A 16,848-nucleotide genomic window follows, 5' to 3' on the forward strand; every position below is an offset into this window, starting at 1 on the left:
AAAAAAGGGAGGGAGGGAGGGAAGGAAGGGAAGAAAGAAAGGAAGAAAAAACGTGTTTCTTATATTTCACCATTAAAAATGATGTTTTGTGTAAGTTTTTGTTAGTCTTAGCAAACTAAGAAAATTCCTTTCCATTTCTATTTTTCTGAATGTCTAACATGGATATTGAATTATGTCCAGTGTTTTTGTACTTCTAGTGGATAATCATATTTTGTATCTCCTTTATTAGATAAGTGGGCGAAAGACACTTTAAATTTTCTGATGGATTTCTGGGATAATTGCTTGATCAAGAGGTATTTTCTTTCTTACATATTGCTGGTTTGCTCATTTTTCACTTAGTATTTTTATATGCACGTTCATAAAAAGACTGGCCTTTGATTTTGCTTTTTTGTACCATCCTTTTGTGAATCTGGAATCAGGATTACACTAATTGGAAAGTTCCATCTCTTCCTCTTTTCTGGAAGAGTTGTGTAAGAGTTGGAATGATCTGTAACTTGCAAGCTTGGTAGAACCTCCATAAAACCATCTGGTCTGGTATGTTCTCTGTGGGAAGATTTTCAACTCCTAATTCAATTTCTTTCATAGCTGTAGGACTAGTCAGGCTTTTTATTTACTTAAGTCAGTCTTGCTAAGTCATATTTTTTCCTCAGAATTTGTTCATGCTATAGTTTGGATTTTGAATTCCCCCAAAGCCCACCCACATACTAAAGACTTGGCTGCCAGCCTATGGTATCCTAAGAAGTAGCAGAACCTTTAAGAGGTAACGCCTAAAGAAATTTAGGTCACTGAGGGCATTACCTTGAGGATATTAAGACCCCTGTCCCCTCCTGTCTTTCTGTTCCCAGTCTCCATGAGATAAATAGGCCCCTTCCACGATGACCTCCTGCCACGATGTACTCTGCACCACAGGACCAAAGCAACAGGGCCAAGGGATCAAGGACAGATACCTCTGACACCATGAGCCAAAACTAAAGCTTTTCTCTTTTTAAACTCATTGTCTCAGGTGTTTTGTCACATGATACAAAACTAACACTGTCCACTTCTGTTTATATTTGCAAATTACTGTTATAAAGTTTATCCTAGCCATCTTATTATTTTTGATCTCCATAAGCCTTGTACTTGGAGCTCCATTTTTATTCTCATTGTTTATTTTTACCTACTTTCTTTACTCTTAATCAATTTTGCCAAAGGTTTGTCTATTTTATTAGATTTTAGGAAGAACTAACTTATTGTTTATTGATCTTCTTTATCTTTATTATTTAATTGATTCAGATCTGCCCTTATCTATATTATCTCCTTTCTTCTGCTTTCTTTGAATCTATTCTGTTGCTTTTTTCACTTCACTTACTAATTTTCAGCCTTACTAGTCTTCTTCTATAAGCATATAAAGGCTATATCTCTCTAAATTTTATTTTGGGTACCCCCCCAAAACTTATCTATGGCATTGTTATTATCATTCAGTCTGAAGTATTTTAAATTTCCACTACAATTTCTTTTGTGGTTCACCTATTGGAAGTATAATTTTAAATTTCCAAATACACGGCAAGTTTTTTAAAAACTTACCTTTCTATTATTAACTTTTAAATTAATTACATAAGGTAAAAATATTCACTGTGTCATAGTCATTCTCTGAAATCTGAAATGCTTATAACTCATGAATAGTTAATTTTCCTAATATACAAAGGACTCTTACAAATCAAAAACGTAAGACTAAAAACCTAAATTCTATAAATGGGCAGAAGACAATGAAGAATCAATATACAGAGAAATAAATCCAAAGGTCTCACAAACATGTAAAAAGAGACCTCTTTTCATCCATAATAAAAGAAATATAGACTATAAGGTATATAACTTCATAACAATTATGGAAAGCAATTCAGTAATAGCTATTAGTAAGTTCATTTCTGGGAATTTCTTTTATAGATACTCACATGTGTGGAAAATAATCTTTACAGAAGGACCTTCATTATATAACAACTATAATGATAAAAGATTAGAAGCAGACATCCATAAGGTACTAGTCAAATTGTTACAACTACATAATAGAATACTAAAGAGCCATAGTTTTTAAAAGGAATGAAAATACTCTGTTATGTACCATGTAGACAATACCCAAAATACATATTAAGTAAAAAATTTAAAGAATGCCCCTTATGTAGGAAACAGAGAGTGTTACACACACTTTTGTATGCGCGTGTAACGGTTTGTATATGCACAAAGTCAAGAAACTGATAAAATCAGTTAGTTCTAAAGAGGCTGCAGAATAGAAATGAGAGACATAATTTACTTTATATCTTTTTAAATTATGTATCTTGAGAACATATTTTTTAAAAATAATTTTTTCCTATTTCTTTTTTTTCCCTCTGGTAGTGGGAATGAAGACAAGGACCTCATGCATGCTAGGCATTCTACCACCAAGCTACATCCTAGTCTAAAAACAATTTTCTAATGAGCATGATGAAATAAGGTTGTTTCTTCACGAACATGTCTATCTTCCACTAGAAATAAATATGGAAAATTAACATAGTTCTCATATAGTGTAGCATTATTTCTTTCAGTTAAAAAGGGCTTTGTTTTTAATTGCTGCAAAAGCTTATTGTGAAGTTTTATATAACCACATGATCTAAAAGTTTACCTTTTTCAACTTGAAGTCTTCCAGTGGACTGCATAAATCCAATCCCATTATCTGCCACACACTGATACAGTCCAGAGTCTTCCATTGTAACCCCAGTAATTTTCAGTCCATTTCCTGCAGTTAAATGTCGTGGGGAAGGACGAATAGGCTGTGCATTATGAAACCAGGTACGGTTAGGTGCTGGGTTCCCACGAACATCACAAGTGAAAAGTACTGTGGCACCCAGAGATACTTTCTGATCTTCCAGTCCCTTAGAAATTGAAGCATGTTCTGAAAATAAAACATGCAAATTAAACTCTACCCCTCAAGATGTATTTTTTAAATTATCACACAGGTCAAATAAAATCTTCTACCAATAACTAGTTGAGGTTGTATTCTTTATTCACATTCTTCCATCTGCTGTGGTCATCAATAAAAAAGTTAGAAATATATTTTAACTTTCCACTAATAGAATAAACCATATATTACTAATAAGATATTGTCTCCTTTTTTAGATAGATTCACCCACTTAACTTTTCCAACACACACATAGTTTCTAATCCTAGGCTTCTTTTAGCATTTATTTCAGGTGACTAGGTTAAAGGAAAGTAATTGTTTCCCTGTATTTCACACTAAACAAGAGCCAGAAAAGAAAAATCTATTATTCACTTTAAATTCTTTTTATGGTCAAGTCTATTTCGAGGTTAGGTGTATAACAGAGAAGAATAAATAAGTAAATAAGAAAGAAACTTCCTTTAAGAGCCATAAAGTCACTTTGTATTTAGAAAAGTAAACGATTTATCAATATTTGCAGCATATGCCTTAAATAAGTAATTATGCATATTAACCTACTCCCGATTATCACCACATGTCCATGTGCACACCCATGTGGGGGGTGCAGATAGGTGCTGGAGATGAAACCCAGTGCCTCACATATGGTAAGCCAGTGCTCTACCACTGAGCTACACCCCAGCCCAATCACTGCATCATGCAGCCACTTGCCAAACACTTCCTAAATCCCAGTGTTGTGAACCTACATTAGGCCATGAGTGCTAAGTAAATCACTTGGAAAAAATTTACAAAAACTATATTTACTATGAAATTAATTTTATTTCTGGCTTTCATGTAAATCTGTTTTGAAAAAGGAAAACATTCTACTATTACACATGACACTAAGGTAAGTGGCTAGTAGAAAAGAAACAGCTTTGAGATAAAGCATATATGTAGAAATAATGCAAATTTTTTGAGCTCGACATAGGTAATAGCATGCCAAAAGGGAAAAAAAATAATAATAAAATAGGTTGATTTCTTTTTGAGATGCCATTTTCTAGTCAGTACTCTTAGTTGCTACTACAAGATGCCACACAGAGATACACATGATTCTGCAATCTGTATTTGGGGTAAAATGGGAGTTCATAACCCACTTGAATCTAATGTATGAAATATGATATGTCAAGAGCTTTGTAATGTTTTGAACAACCAACAAAAAAATATATATATATAAAAAAAAAAGAATTTTCCATTCCATCAGATTCCAGTTTTCTTTTCTCCAGGTCACAGAGAAGGATGCTCTGGGCTGGGGGTTAGGTTCCCAAGAGCAATCCATGTGAAATGTTCTATGCCACCCAGAAATACAGCCTAATTTAGCAGTCCTTTTGGAAAAAAATGAAGCCTTGTTCTGGCTACTGGTGTGAATATTTCTAGATATTCACTGTTTTAGTTTAGTTCACATATGTCCTGCAAACATCAGATAGACAAGGATAATGTCCTGATTTGGGGGGAAAAAATTGAGTAAGTGACATCTTACCGAGTACATTAACCACATAAGTGACATGTTTTACGTCGCCAGATTTGTTGCCCACCACACAGGAATAGTTTCCAGAGTCTGCTGGATCAATGCTAGCAGTGGCAAGATGTGAATGTAACCTTCTCCAGTTGCTTCCCGGCACAGCATCCTGCCCATCCTTCAGCCAATACACTTGTGAGGCTGGGACCCCACTCACCACACACTCCAGGGTTACAGAGCTATGAGAAAGGACAGCCAATGCCTGTGGAAGGGTAGGGTGAAGAATGTGAAACCCATCCAAGGCAGGGCCTAGAAAAGGAAGGGAACACAAAATATTATTAGTAAGGATTCACTTCCAATCTCTTCCCTAGGAAAGCTGTGAGCATCCTCACACTGCTACTTAGTTTTCTTTATACAACAACATTCTAATTAGTAGTGAAATCATTTTTAGCTGAGGATTAAAATGAAAAGATTTTTGTGGTCCTTGAGGGCTACTTCTCAATTATACAACTCTGGAAAGGTAGAATTCTCAACAAGTCCAGAAACCACTCTTTTATGATGCTCAGACTACTGATGGTACCTCAACTCAACAGCCACAATCTATGATTTTAATCATAATTTTTAAAAATTGAGTAGAAAGATCTTTTCCTCATGCCGCCCATTCAGCCACCAATGTGATGACCACTGCTATCAAGTAATATTCCTGCTTTTAGTTGTTTTTGTTTGAGCAAAGGGCAAACTTCTCCACACAAATTCACTCTGTCACACTGATCATAACTCCCCTCTAAAAAGTTGCTGTATTTTTTTAAAATATGTATGGTTTGATTCTGTTACACATTATTGCATTTACTTTTTTTGGGGGGATAAGACTTTTTATGATAAAACGAAAGAGACCTGGGGCTTGGGTTGTGGCTCAGCAGTAGAGCATTCGCCTACCATGTGCGAGGCCCTGGGTTCGATCCTCAGCACCACTTTATTTTATAAAATAAAGGTAGGCGTCCAACTACAATTAAAAAATAAATATTAAAAGAGAGAGAGAGAGAGAGAAAGAGAGAGAGAGAGAGACCTGAAAATGAGCTCTCCTTTCCCAACTTTTTTTGAGCAATACTTTTGAGGACTCTTCCTTTGCTAGTAGCCACTGCTCTCCCAAATACTTACGACTCACAAGGAGCTTTTGGCCAATGGGTTCAACTTTTAATTCATGGGTGACAGGATTATAAACTGCACATTTGTATGATCCCTTGTCCTCTGAGGATACATTCAAAATTTGAAGATTTCCTGATGGAAGAATTATGTAATTCCCTGAAGAAGGAAAGGAATGCAGTTAGTCTTCACTCTCCGAAGACCACCACAGCGCAACTAAAACTAACAAGGGTTTGCAGTTGTGTTTAAGATTTATACAGAAGACTACCAGCAAATAAGCAACCAAGGAAAATTCATTAAATGAAAGAAAAGGAAAGTCAAGGCCAAAAATAAAGAGTTGACAGTACTGGCATAACAAAATTTAATCCATCAGAAACATTTTAACAGATGGTGAATCTGAAAGCACAAGAAGCATATTTAGGCAAAGATACCATGATCACAGCCCTGATGAACCTCTACCTTAAAAGTACTGGCCACATGGTATTTATTCATTGTCTGCCCTTCCCTTTTTTCAATAAATATATATTGAGTTAACTATTTTCTTCCAAACTCAGCAAAGGCACTCATGACACAGCAATAGAGAAAGAGCACAAAGGTCCTGCATGCAACTAGCATTGCAGTAGGGGGTGATGGGTGCAGAGAAAGGAGTACAAAATAAAAAGGAAACAAATATCGAAACAACCCATACCAGGTGTGATAATTCTATAAAGAAAATTGGAGCTGAATAAAGGGTAAAAAGGCACATTATTTTAGAGAGGACCATCTGACTGGTCTTCTCCTAGGAAGTAAAATTGGAGTAGAGACTGGAATGAACTAATGTCTTCATTTCCTCTATTTGACTTCTCAGAGTACAATGTATCTTACCTATTTTCCCAATCACAGTCCCTAGCACACAGAATGCAGTTATGTAAGGAATATTTGTTTTCTGTGTGCTATTAGCTTTTTATAAAAGGACTCACCTGTGGAATGTTTCAGCCATTTCCCCCGGATTTTATAGCGCACTTCAGCTTTAGGATTACTCTCTGGTACTCTGCAGCCAACGAAACCAGTGCTTTTTTCTTCTGCTGTAATAACATGCTTTGTTGAAGAATCAAAGTCACCAAGAACTGAAATAAATAAGTAAATAAAAGAATGAATGAATGCAAACTTGAGTTCTCTTTCCCAAAGGAAGTCTAAAATTTAGAAACATCAGCCACACGGTGTCTCCTGGTGGCTAATCCCAGTCGTGAGGTTAGTGTGAGCTTTTATCTAAAAAAGCAGCTGGGGCAGAGGCGCCTGGTTGAGGGCTGACAGCTAACTCAAGGCACCCTTTTTGCAGAAGTTGCTGCTTTTAGGGGACTATAAGAAAAACAAACTGCTCCTAAAACACCAGGGAGAACTATAAAGCATAATTATCCCCATTCTATAAAGATAAATCCTTTTCAATGCAGGCCCTCAGCAAAGCTCACTTTCCCGGTTTGTAAATGCTCACAGTGCAATAAAATGGCCTCTGGGGATGACCATAGGACATCAAAAAGCAAAGCAGTATGTTGTCTCAGTTATCTGAATATACCAATTCGATCTCAATTCTTTTCAATTTAAGCTCTCTACAGACGGAGGCTGCCCGGAAAGGTTCTTTATTATCTCAGTGCACAGGGAAGTCAGCAGCCTGCCACTAAAACCCAACCCTCCAGTGTGTGTCTTGGAGCTGTCCATGGGTCACAGCTCTATAAAAACATTTACTCTTCTCAGTTATGACAAACTCACTACTCCTGGGGAATCCAGATTTGTTCTGTAAATAGGGGTGCCCTTACAAAGACGTTTTCCATTACTGGAAGCCATCACCATTTAAAAGGCAGATGGCTCAAACTTACTAAGAAAAACCACGCATTCCAGATTTTCCATAAGTTCAATACTCCACATTCCTTTCTTTACAGTCAGTTATTTTTTCCTGCTTCTTTAGCCTGGTTTCAATTAAATTAATTAAAATCACCCAGTAATCAAGGCAAATAAAACAATTAGATTCAAAAAAAGATAAAGGACTACATGAAATAAATCAGCATCAAAAAAGACAACAGCTTTGTTATTATTGATATTATTTAAGGAATCACAAAGAAATTGTTCAGAATTCACATTAGAAAACTCTCCTAACTCTGTAACTTAAAAAAAAAAAAAATCATTTCCATACCATTGCTACAGATGAAGATACAAGGCTGGGCTACAGAGGGCCAAGTACATTTCCCCAAGATATTCATGTGGTGAAGTTAAAGTTGGGATAAGACTTCTACATATCTCACACCAAAGCCCATGTCCTTCCCGCTATTCAAAAATGCCAATACTAACAGTAGTTTCAAGAAAACCCATAGATAATAAACCAGACTGAACTCACCTGCAGGGGATATTGTTGCAGGGCCACTTAGAACTGCACCGATGCTATTGTTGGCAATGCACTGGTAGTAACCCGAAAGGGAGGGGTTGAGAGAAAGGATTGTCAATGTCCCCTGGTGAATCTTAATCTGTTCCATGTTTCTATCCAAATGTTTTCCATTATGCAACCATGAGATGTGAGCAGTCACGGGTTTAGCAGAACAACGTAGTACCACAGGTCTACCAAACTTCTGGACCTCAGAGAGAGGCTCAGAAATAAAATAAGGTGCCAAGTCTATGAGGGAATATTCCCCATGAGGAAAGGGGTAAACAGGAAGGGGAAGAAGGAGAGGGAAGAGCAGAGAGAAAGAAGAGCACATTAACACATGTCATATGAATCTATAACTAAGGCAACCTCTAATCTATATATGTGGCGGTTCTTGATGCTTGCAAAAAAGTTCTAGCAAAATTCTCATACAACTTTCTTTTGGAAGAAAAAAAGAGTGAGCAATGTTAGCCTAGGACTTCACAATTTAGGTAGAACAGACAAGAATGCTTATGGTATAAATCAGATATAACACCAATTGCATTAATAAGAAATAGCAAACCACTCTTAACAAAATGGCTTGTAAGAAATGGAAGTAAAAAAGCTGAAGAAGTGAAGATGATTTTCAAAATTAATAGAGTTCTCTCTAATTTTACTAATAGCATTTGACCTATCAGAGCAAGTCACTCCACAAATAATGGCATGGCACTTCTTAACTTCTTTCTTATTTTAATATAAAATATTGTTTAACTTTTTTAAAAAAAAAATTTTTAGTTGTAGTTGAACACAATACCTTTATTTATTAATTTATTTTTATGTGTTGCTGATGCTTGAACCCAGCGCGTTACATGTGCTAGGCAAGTGCTCTACTACTGAGCCATCACCCCAGCCCCTATGTATTAACTTTTAAGAAAACAAAATTGGGGGAGTCACAAATGAAATACAAATTTTACTCTTTCTTGAATATAAGGCTTAACATTTTTACTTGGTGTTTGAAATAGGTTAATCTATCATACTAATTCCTTAAGGAACGTGGGTGGGGATGTGGTTTTTATACTAAAATATCAATATAGATCCTCGTCCCTACCTCCATCCCTCCCAAAACAGGAAGAGACGCATGAATATTGTATCTAATAGAATAAAATACTTAAAAGGGAAAAAAATCAACCAATTGCTGGCTCTTCTTTTATAGAATATTTAATCAGAAATGAAAATTAAATGAAGTGCCTCTCTTGGCTAAAGCTGGGGTGGCTGTTTAGCAAAACATAAACAGAAATGAAATCACTAAATCAATTTTCACTTGTACATCCAATATAGTTACACAGCAATTTTAATAAATAAATATTTTAATAAATAATAAATATTACTCAGTGAGTAGACATCACTATATTTGTACATTTTTACTATTCACCTTTATATATGTCCAAAATAGAGAAAGGAGTGTAGTCCACGTATCTGACTTGGGGCTTGCATACATTTAACAATAAACACATTTAAGCTTTTCAGTAACTCAAAGAAGTAAACAATAAACTAGGCGAGATCCTAGAGGGAGTGGCACACCTGGAATTTGAACCAGGTTCTCTCACTCCAATTTGAACATTATACCATACTGATTCTAAAACTTCTCTTTGGTGGTGGGTAGTCAGTATTTATTCCTGTCATCATTACCAAATTCAGAAATTTTTAACATAACCCCTTACTGAGAAAATCATAATAGAAAATATTTGAGGGGTGGGTACTGGGGATTGAACTCAGGGTCGCTCAATCACTGAACCTTATCCCTAGCCCGTTTTATTCTTTATTTTGGACAGAGTTTCACTAAGTTGCATGGGGCCTCACTAAGTTGCTGAACCTGTCCTCAAACTTGTGATCCTCCTTCCTCAGCGTCCAAAGCCAATGGAATTACAGATGTGTGCCACCACACTGGGCTAGAAAATATATTTAAAACAATAAAAGGAACAAATGCAAGGACAAAAATGGGAAGGCCTGCGAATGCCCAAAGCACTACTAGGAGATCCTCAAATTGCTTCATTAATCAAGTTTTTAAGTCAGATAGCTGGTCAAGCAAATCTTAGGAACACCTTTAGAAACTGCTATTATTGGCAAAATACTTAAGCTGAAATTTTTTAAATAGGATTAAAATGAGGAAAGACTTCAGCTCAAACCCCACCATTCTTGTCTTACCTGAACTCACAGAAGAACACAGAATCAAAAGAATAACATACAGCAGTGTCCATAAGGGTCCAAGATCTGGATGCATGGCGTCTGATTCCAGAAGTAGGCAGGAAGTCTGTGGAGAACACCCAGGCCTTGGCTCACTAGAAAGCATTCAAAAAGGAAAAAAAAAAAAAATCTAAGCCACAAAAATCAATGAAATCTTTCATCTGAACAACCAGAGTTGTGAGCATGATGACTGCCTTCTACTTGAAAAGTTCTGTAGTGAGTATGTCAAATCCCAGGCACTTAATGACCCACGCCTTCCCAGTTCACAAACATATCCCTAGATACTAAATTAGTTAAGTTTTGCTCATTCTTCCAAGGTACTAGAACACCTTTTATTACAGAGAACTAGTCATTCTGAATAAGATTTTCTATTTTTACACATGCTTTTCATTTTTACATCTCACAAGCATCTAAACAACACAAACAACATGTATTCCTCCTTTACATTCCCCCAAATAGTGACAGAAATAACAAAGCCATAGCTAACACTTACACTGAGTTACCATACGCCAATCCCATTTCAGTGCTTCTAATACACTAATTTAATCTTCACAAGAACTCTATGACATAGTTCCTACTGGTTTTCTTCCCTTTTTCAGATGGAGACTCAGGCTCATGGACTCTTCAGAGGGAATACCAAGTACAGACCTGTGTTGGGACTTAACTTGGCACTCTGTGTTGAGAGTAGAATGAGCCAGGAAGAAAGAAGTAAGAGATGAAAGCAGAGAGGAGGGCCAGGCAAGATCCTACCCAATCTTGAAGATCTTGATAAAGATTTGAGGACTTATTGTAAATGTATTAGCAAGCCCTTAGAGAACTGAAAGAAGCAAAGGGATATGATCTCATTTATGTTTTAAAAAGATCACCAGCTGGTTGGAACCTGGCACAGTGGTGTGTGCCTGTAATCCCAGAGACTTAGGAACCTGAGGCAGGAGGATCATGAATTCAAAACCAGCCTCAGTAAAAGTGAGATGCTAAGCAACTCAGTGAGACCCTGTCTCTAAATTATATTAAATACAAAATAGGGCTGATATGTAGCTCAGTGGTCAAGTGCCCCTGAGTTCAATCCCCAGTACCAAAAGAAAAAAAAAAAAAAAAGATCGCCAGCTGGTGGAGAATACAAGGAAATGTATACAGGCATGAAGAGAAAGAGCAATCAAGAGACCCTGAAATTCCACAGGAGACAGATAAGGGCACTGAGGGTTAGACCAGAGTCATCAACTATGCCAGTGGTGAAAAGCAAGTGAATTCAGAATGTTGTTCCAAAGGGCAGAACCAACAATACTTGCTGAGGCAAGGATATGAAGTGTGAGATAAAGAGATGTGTCAAGGACAACTCTCAGATTAGGTGTGAGAGAATAATAGTAGCCCTGTTTACTGAACTAGGGAAGATTAGAGAGTGGGAGACAAAGTGAAGTGGAGGAGAGCCAGCATTCCTGTTTGGCCAAGGTAAGTTTGAGATATCTACTAGATGTCAAAGTACCACTGTCAGATCAACAGGTACACCAATGAGCACAGAGTTGTGGGGGAAAATCAGATCTGAAAATGCAGATTTTAGATGTACGGAAGTTGTGGAAGATGAGCTCTAAAGAAAACATGATTAGAGGATAAAGGAGATACCATGTAAGAGTCTCGGGATACTCCAACCTTTAGAGACTGCATAGAGAAGGAAGAAGTAATAGAGACGGAACAGATATTGTCAATAAAATGGGAAGAAATCCAGGAGAATGTTGTGTTCAGGGAGAAAAATCACAACATTTCTATAAGAGAGTGGTCATCTATCTCAAACATATATGAGAACCAAAACAAGGTGAGATTCCAGGGGAAAGGCATGATGAGCATCACAGGTGATATCATCAAGAGCAGTTTTGCACAGATCGAAGTCTGAGGGTGGGGTCTGGACAGAATGGGAAGAGAGGAAATGTATAGAGCAGGCAGGGACAGCTCTACAAGGGCTTTGTATGCCAGATGGCAGAAAAACAGGGAGAAAGGCTAGCAATGGAAAGCAATCAGGGGAAGGTTTTTGAATACAGAAATAGTATAGCACATTTAGCAAAACTTTAAAAAGTTTCAACAAGCCCCACACTGGCTAGAATATGGGGACAAATAGCTATCATATACTGTTTGTGGCAATAAAATCTGTAAGTTCTTTCTGGAGGCAATTGGGCAACGTCTATCAAAATCATTTATCTATGCAACAAATGTTTACAGAATATTTATTGTATGTCACGCACTATCTCAGGAGCTGAGGATAGATAGAACCATTTTTACCTCATAAATAAAAATAATTAATACCAACAAAATTTATACCTTATGTGTTAGTGGGAAAAAATGGACAAGAAGAGAATAGATAAAATTAGTTAAATTAACAATGTCCATGCATCCTCCAAATATGGCTAATTCTTTCTCCTTTTTTGAAGGCAAGAATGACATCATATTCAATATGTAAAATTCTAATGCCTAGAATAAAGTAAGCACCCCATAAATAAAATGTTTCTTAAAATGGAGGGAATACCTTAACATAATGTAATTCCCACATGAACTTTAAAGAGTAGTATATAATGAAAACTATCATCTCATCTGGATTTAGCATACTTAGCTATATTTTTTATTTCTATATTCATTTATTTATCTATATAAATTTTGAACCAAATCAGCAAAAGTACATTAAATACCTACTATGTATATGCCAGGCACTATGCTAGACTAGATTATTGTGTCTGCAAATTCAATTCCATGCTACTGCTTGGCCAGAGATGGACACAGAACCTATGACTATGGAAAACAACAAAATGCAATGGCTATGCCACATTGATGACATTTTAGAAATGAGATTTTTACATGCATATTCACTTATGCAAAGGTTTTCATCTTAACCATGGATAATTCTGAGTAATAATGCAAAGCAAGGCACCTCAGGCTTTTAGTAAGTGAAACAGTACCTCCCAGAATCTGTTAAGCTTCTCTATGCCAGGTATTTCAAAATCTAAAAGCAGCAAACTCAAGTTTATCTAGGCCACTGATGGGAGGTCATGGACTGCCTTTCAATTGCTTTCATGTTGACCACTTTTAAAAAGTGGAAAAGGACATATCAACACCACTCATCGGCAGAAGGGTCCAGCTGTGTGAAAACTTTCTGGTTTATTTGAACTCTCACTTGGTTCAAGGGAAGAACTGACATGCCACTGGTAGGCAGTCAAGGCAAAGTAAACATTCAAATAACTTGTTAACAGGAGACACTCTCCTGGAAGAATGTGGACAGGAGGGTTAATTCTTTCTTTTGCCAAATCTTTCTTCAACTATTTATTTACTAAAAGGCAGTGAAACGAATTTCAGAGTCAACCTTAATTCTGGCACATGACCTATTTCATAGCTGTCCTTTGAAGTTCCACAGTTCATTACTGCTACCTAAATATGATCACACAGGAATCTCCTTTATTAAGTCTCTCTCTCTACTGGGTTACTCTTAATATGTTCTCAATTGCTTTGGGAAGTTGGAAATAAAACAAAAGATGTTTATTAAATATTTGCTGACTTGGCTTTCTTTATCCATAGCAAGCTTGCTCAGTTTGTTAGAACTGTAACAAGAGAACAAAAAGTTGGATTCTGTTGTTACACAGGTCAGGTAGCTTGAAATCATATTTAATAGCTACCAACAGAATCTCAGATACACCACCAATAAACATCACTAATTACACAGGTGATAAAAGTACAAAACAGAGTAGATCCACTAGCATTATTGAAAAATCACTCAATGCCATCTCATTTTCTAGAGTACTATCTTTTTCAAAGGAGGAAATGCTTAATGAGCTATGTGACTAGTAAGTTATTAAGAAAACCAAAAATACATATACATATAATGTTCCCTGAACTCTCTGGCAAATGAACATTTTTGACAAAGTCTACCACAAATAAACAAAACTCCTGCCATCTTACATACAGGTCAGTGGCCTTAACATATATATATCATCTCTCTCACCATAAAAATTGACCTTGAGGACAAATCAGCCCTCCTTTCCTTAGCCCAGTTGCTATCCCACCTTCTCTTACTCTCTTTTCTGATAGAGAAATTGTGACCAGTAGAGAAAAGGCCTCTGGGAAGAGTCCACCAGGCAACTCCACTTTTACAACACCTACTGAAAGTTGTTTGACCTCTGTCCTAGCATTCAGGCATTTAAATGTTTTCATGTGAAAATTTTAAGACACAATTATGACTTAAATCATATTAGATAGAGTAGAAGTCTGACTGAAATCATACTGTCAATAGAACTTTTTTTTTATTTTTTTATTAGTTGCTCAAAACATTACAATGATCTTGACATATCATACATTTGATTCAAATGGGGTACGTAATCTTATTTTTTCAGAACTGTTTTTTTAAAAGCACTCAGTGTTGGTGTTAATATAATGCCTATTATCTTAAATAAGCCATTCAAGGTTTTCTTCCACATATGTGACAGTGTATGTGTTACTACAAATACTCACTGATCAAAAAAACAAAACAAACAAACAAAAACCCCTTATACATTCAGCACAGTGTGGAAAATACATAAAGATATGAAAAGGAAAGTAAACATGACCATCCTACCTGCAGAAAACAAAACAATATTTTGATGTGCTTCTAATTCTTTTCATGTATGTGTACATTTGTGTAAGATCACAACATATGCGACATCTTAAACCCTTTTAATAATGATCATTTTTCCTTATTAAAATCTTTCATGAACATTATTTGTAACATTTGCAGATACTCTATTGAATAGATGTATTTGTGTGTATATATGCACCTTTTTTGCTTTTTCACTATTACGGATAACGCTGTAATGCCTATTGTTGTTCATAAATCTTGAGCCTCTCTTTTAATTATCTCCTTTGGATTGATTTTTAGAAATGGAATTACCGGGTCAAGGAGTACAAACTTTTTGAAGACTTTTAATACACAGCATCAAGTTGTTTTCCAAAAGGAAGGCACCAGTATATAACCGTATCCCCATTAATCCCCAGCAAGCCATCAGCACATGAAGGAAATCCCTCCATCAGCACATGGTGTAGATCCTCCCATTGCGGTAAGTGAAATGTGGACATAAAACATGACTTTAAGCAATCAATTAAAATACTTCATAGAGCATGAGGCAACTTCACTAATCTATTAGGGATTTTTCTACCAATGTTTTAAACTTACATAAATGTAACCGCAAAAAGAAAGAAACGCTACAGGCCATATTTATCAAACCTCTTCAATCTCTAACTTTCCAATGACAAAAAAACACCATGGACAGAAAAAAAAAAAAGTCTCTGCTTTTTATGCAAAATCCATTGCAAAGTAGGATAAGGAGTTACTCACTGTTGTTATGCCATGTGGTTTTAATTTATAACATGTATTTCTCTAAAAATAAATTTGTATGCAAAAACTGCTGACAATTTATGGGAAAATCTGCTGGCATTCAAAAAATAAATTGCCATTCATTTCAAAACCGTATTCTCTCTTCCCTACTGATTCTCTTATCCATGTAATATATAGAGAGAGACTTCTATTTACTTAACTTTCAGAGGTAATGAAATAATTCAAGGGGTTGGATTTTAAATTGTGTTGAATTCCTATGTGAAGAACAGAACTGTTAAAGCTCATCTAACTCACTAGCCTTAGAAGGAACTGTCATGACCATAAGAAAGTCCTTCTATCTCCTTATCTTCAGATCAAATTAGTGGCCAACATGATTCCATCTTTCCTACTGCAGTTCTGATGTGTCTCAGAAAATGATTAGTAGTCACTTTGCTCCCAGGAAAGCCCATGGTAGTCCAGTCTTTCAGGAAAAAGATTATAGGGTACCAAAACAAAACAAAACAAAAATGGAGCAGCTAAATATTAAACCCACAGATCAGAACAGGACAATTTTTTCCTCCATGCTACAGAAATGTTTGGAGGGCTCCCCAATCCTGTCTGGCAGAGTGCTGCTCCTTGAATCCTGAGGTTACTAAGAAGAGCTGGCATACCCTAAATTACAGAGCTTTATGCCTCTCCATCCCATGTATGTAGAAGTTGTTGTGTGTAACAAACCATATTTTATATGCTATCTCAGGTTTAGGAGCATTTCTGCTGGCAAAGGGAAGCAAAAGGTATGTCTCGTCTTAGAATAAGAAAGGAAATACTTCCCTAAAGTTTACTTAACTTATTGTTCAGGTTGTGAACTTACTGCTTTTATAACCCCTCTTCAACATGCTGCCAGAATAATCCTTTGGGAAAAGTCTTTCCTGAATTTTTAGATTTGATTCCTTTGTTTTTGAAGCATCGCCTTTGCTTTCCTAAGAACAATCAAGGCTGTCTTTCTGAATTTCTCCTCCTCCTCCTTTTTCTTCCCTCCACGTTTAGGGAATAACTTTGGTAAATCTGTGAACAAAAACTTGGCTTTGGGATCAGTGTAGTTATTCGAAATAGGAAATTCTTTATTCTGCATGAAACATGGTGATTTCTTTCTTTTCAGAAAAGGAGTGATTCCTATTTTCAAACCATCTATTTTAAAACATGCTATTTATCAACTGTTGAGGAAAAATGAGTTTTCTGCTGTAACTAAAAACTAAAATATGTCTACTTAAAAATTTCTTGATTATGTGCAATCAAGATTAACTCAGCACAGTTTCAGTTAGAGAAACTGAATACACTTTTTTTTTTTTTTTTTTTTTTTAATTTTT

The 16,848-nt window shown here is 36.1% G+C and overlaps 1 protein-coding gene across 8 annotated transcripts in view; it reads right to left on the reverse strand.

The window, feature by feature from the left end:
• The window catches only part of Cdon (cell adhesion associated, oncogene regulated), an 89,966-nt gene that overhangs the window by 47,333 nt on the left and 25,785 nt on the right, over window positions 1-16,848 (reverse strand). For all 8 annotated transcript variants that reach the window (XR_007344691.1, XR_007344693.1, XR_007344690.1 and 5 more), the window contains exons 2-7: window positions 10,120-10,253; window positions 7,912-8,184; window positions 6,503-6,649; window positions 5,559-5,702; window positions 4,422-4,709; window positions 2,636-2,905 (exon numbers count right to left, since the gene is read on the reverse strand). Coding sequence is in view for 4 of the 8 variants with exons in the window: in XM_048796227.1 (XP_048652184.1) it covers window positions 2,636-2,905; window positions 4,422-4,709; window positions 5,559-5,702; window positions 6,503-6,649; window positions 7,912-8,184; window positions 10,120-10,195 (1,198 nt within the window). In the remaining 4 variants the exon portion in view is untranslated. The remainder of the gene's footprint in view (window positions 1-2,635; window positions 2,906-4,421; window positions 4,710-5,558; window positions 5,703-6,502; window positions 6,650-7,911; window positions 8,185-10,119; window positions 10,254-16,848) is intronic.

Source organism: Marmota marmota, unplaced genomic scaffold (assembly GCF_001458135.2).
Source record: "Marmota marmota marmota unplaced genomic scaffold, marMar, whole genome shotgun sequence".
In the NCBI taxonomy this organism is placed as follows: domain Eukaryota; kingdom Metazoa; phylum Chordata; class Mammalia; order Rodentia; family Sciuridae; genus Marmota; species Marmota marmota.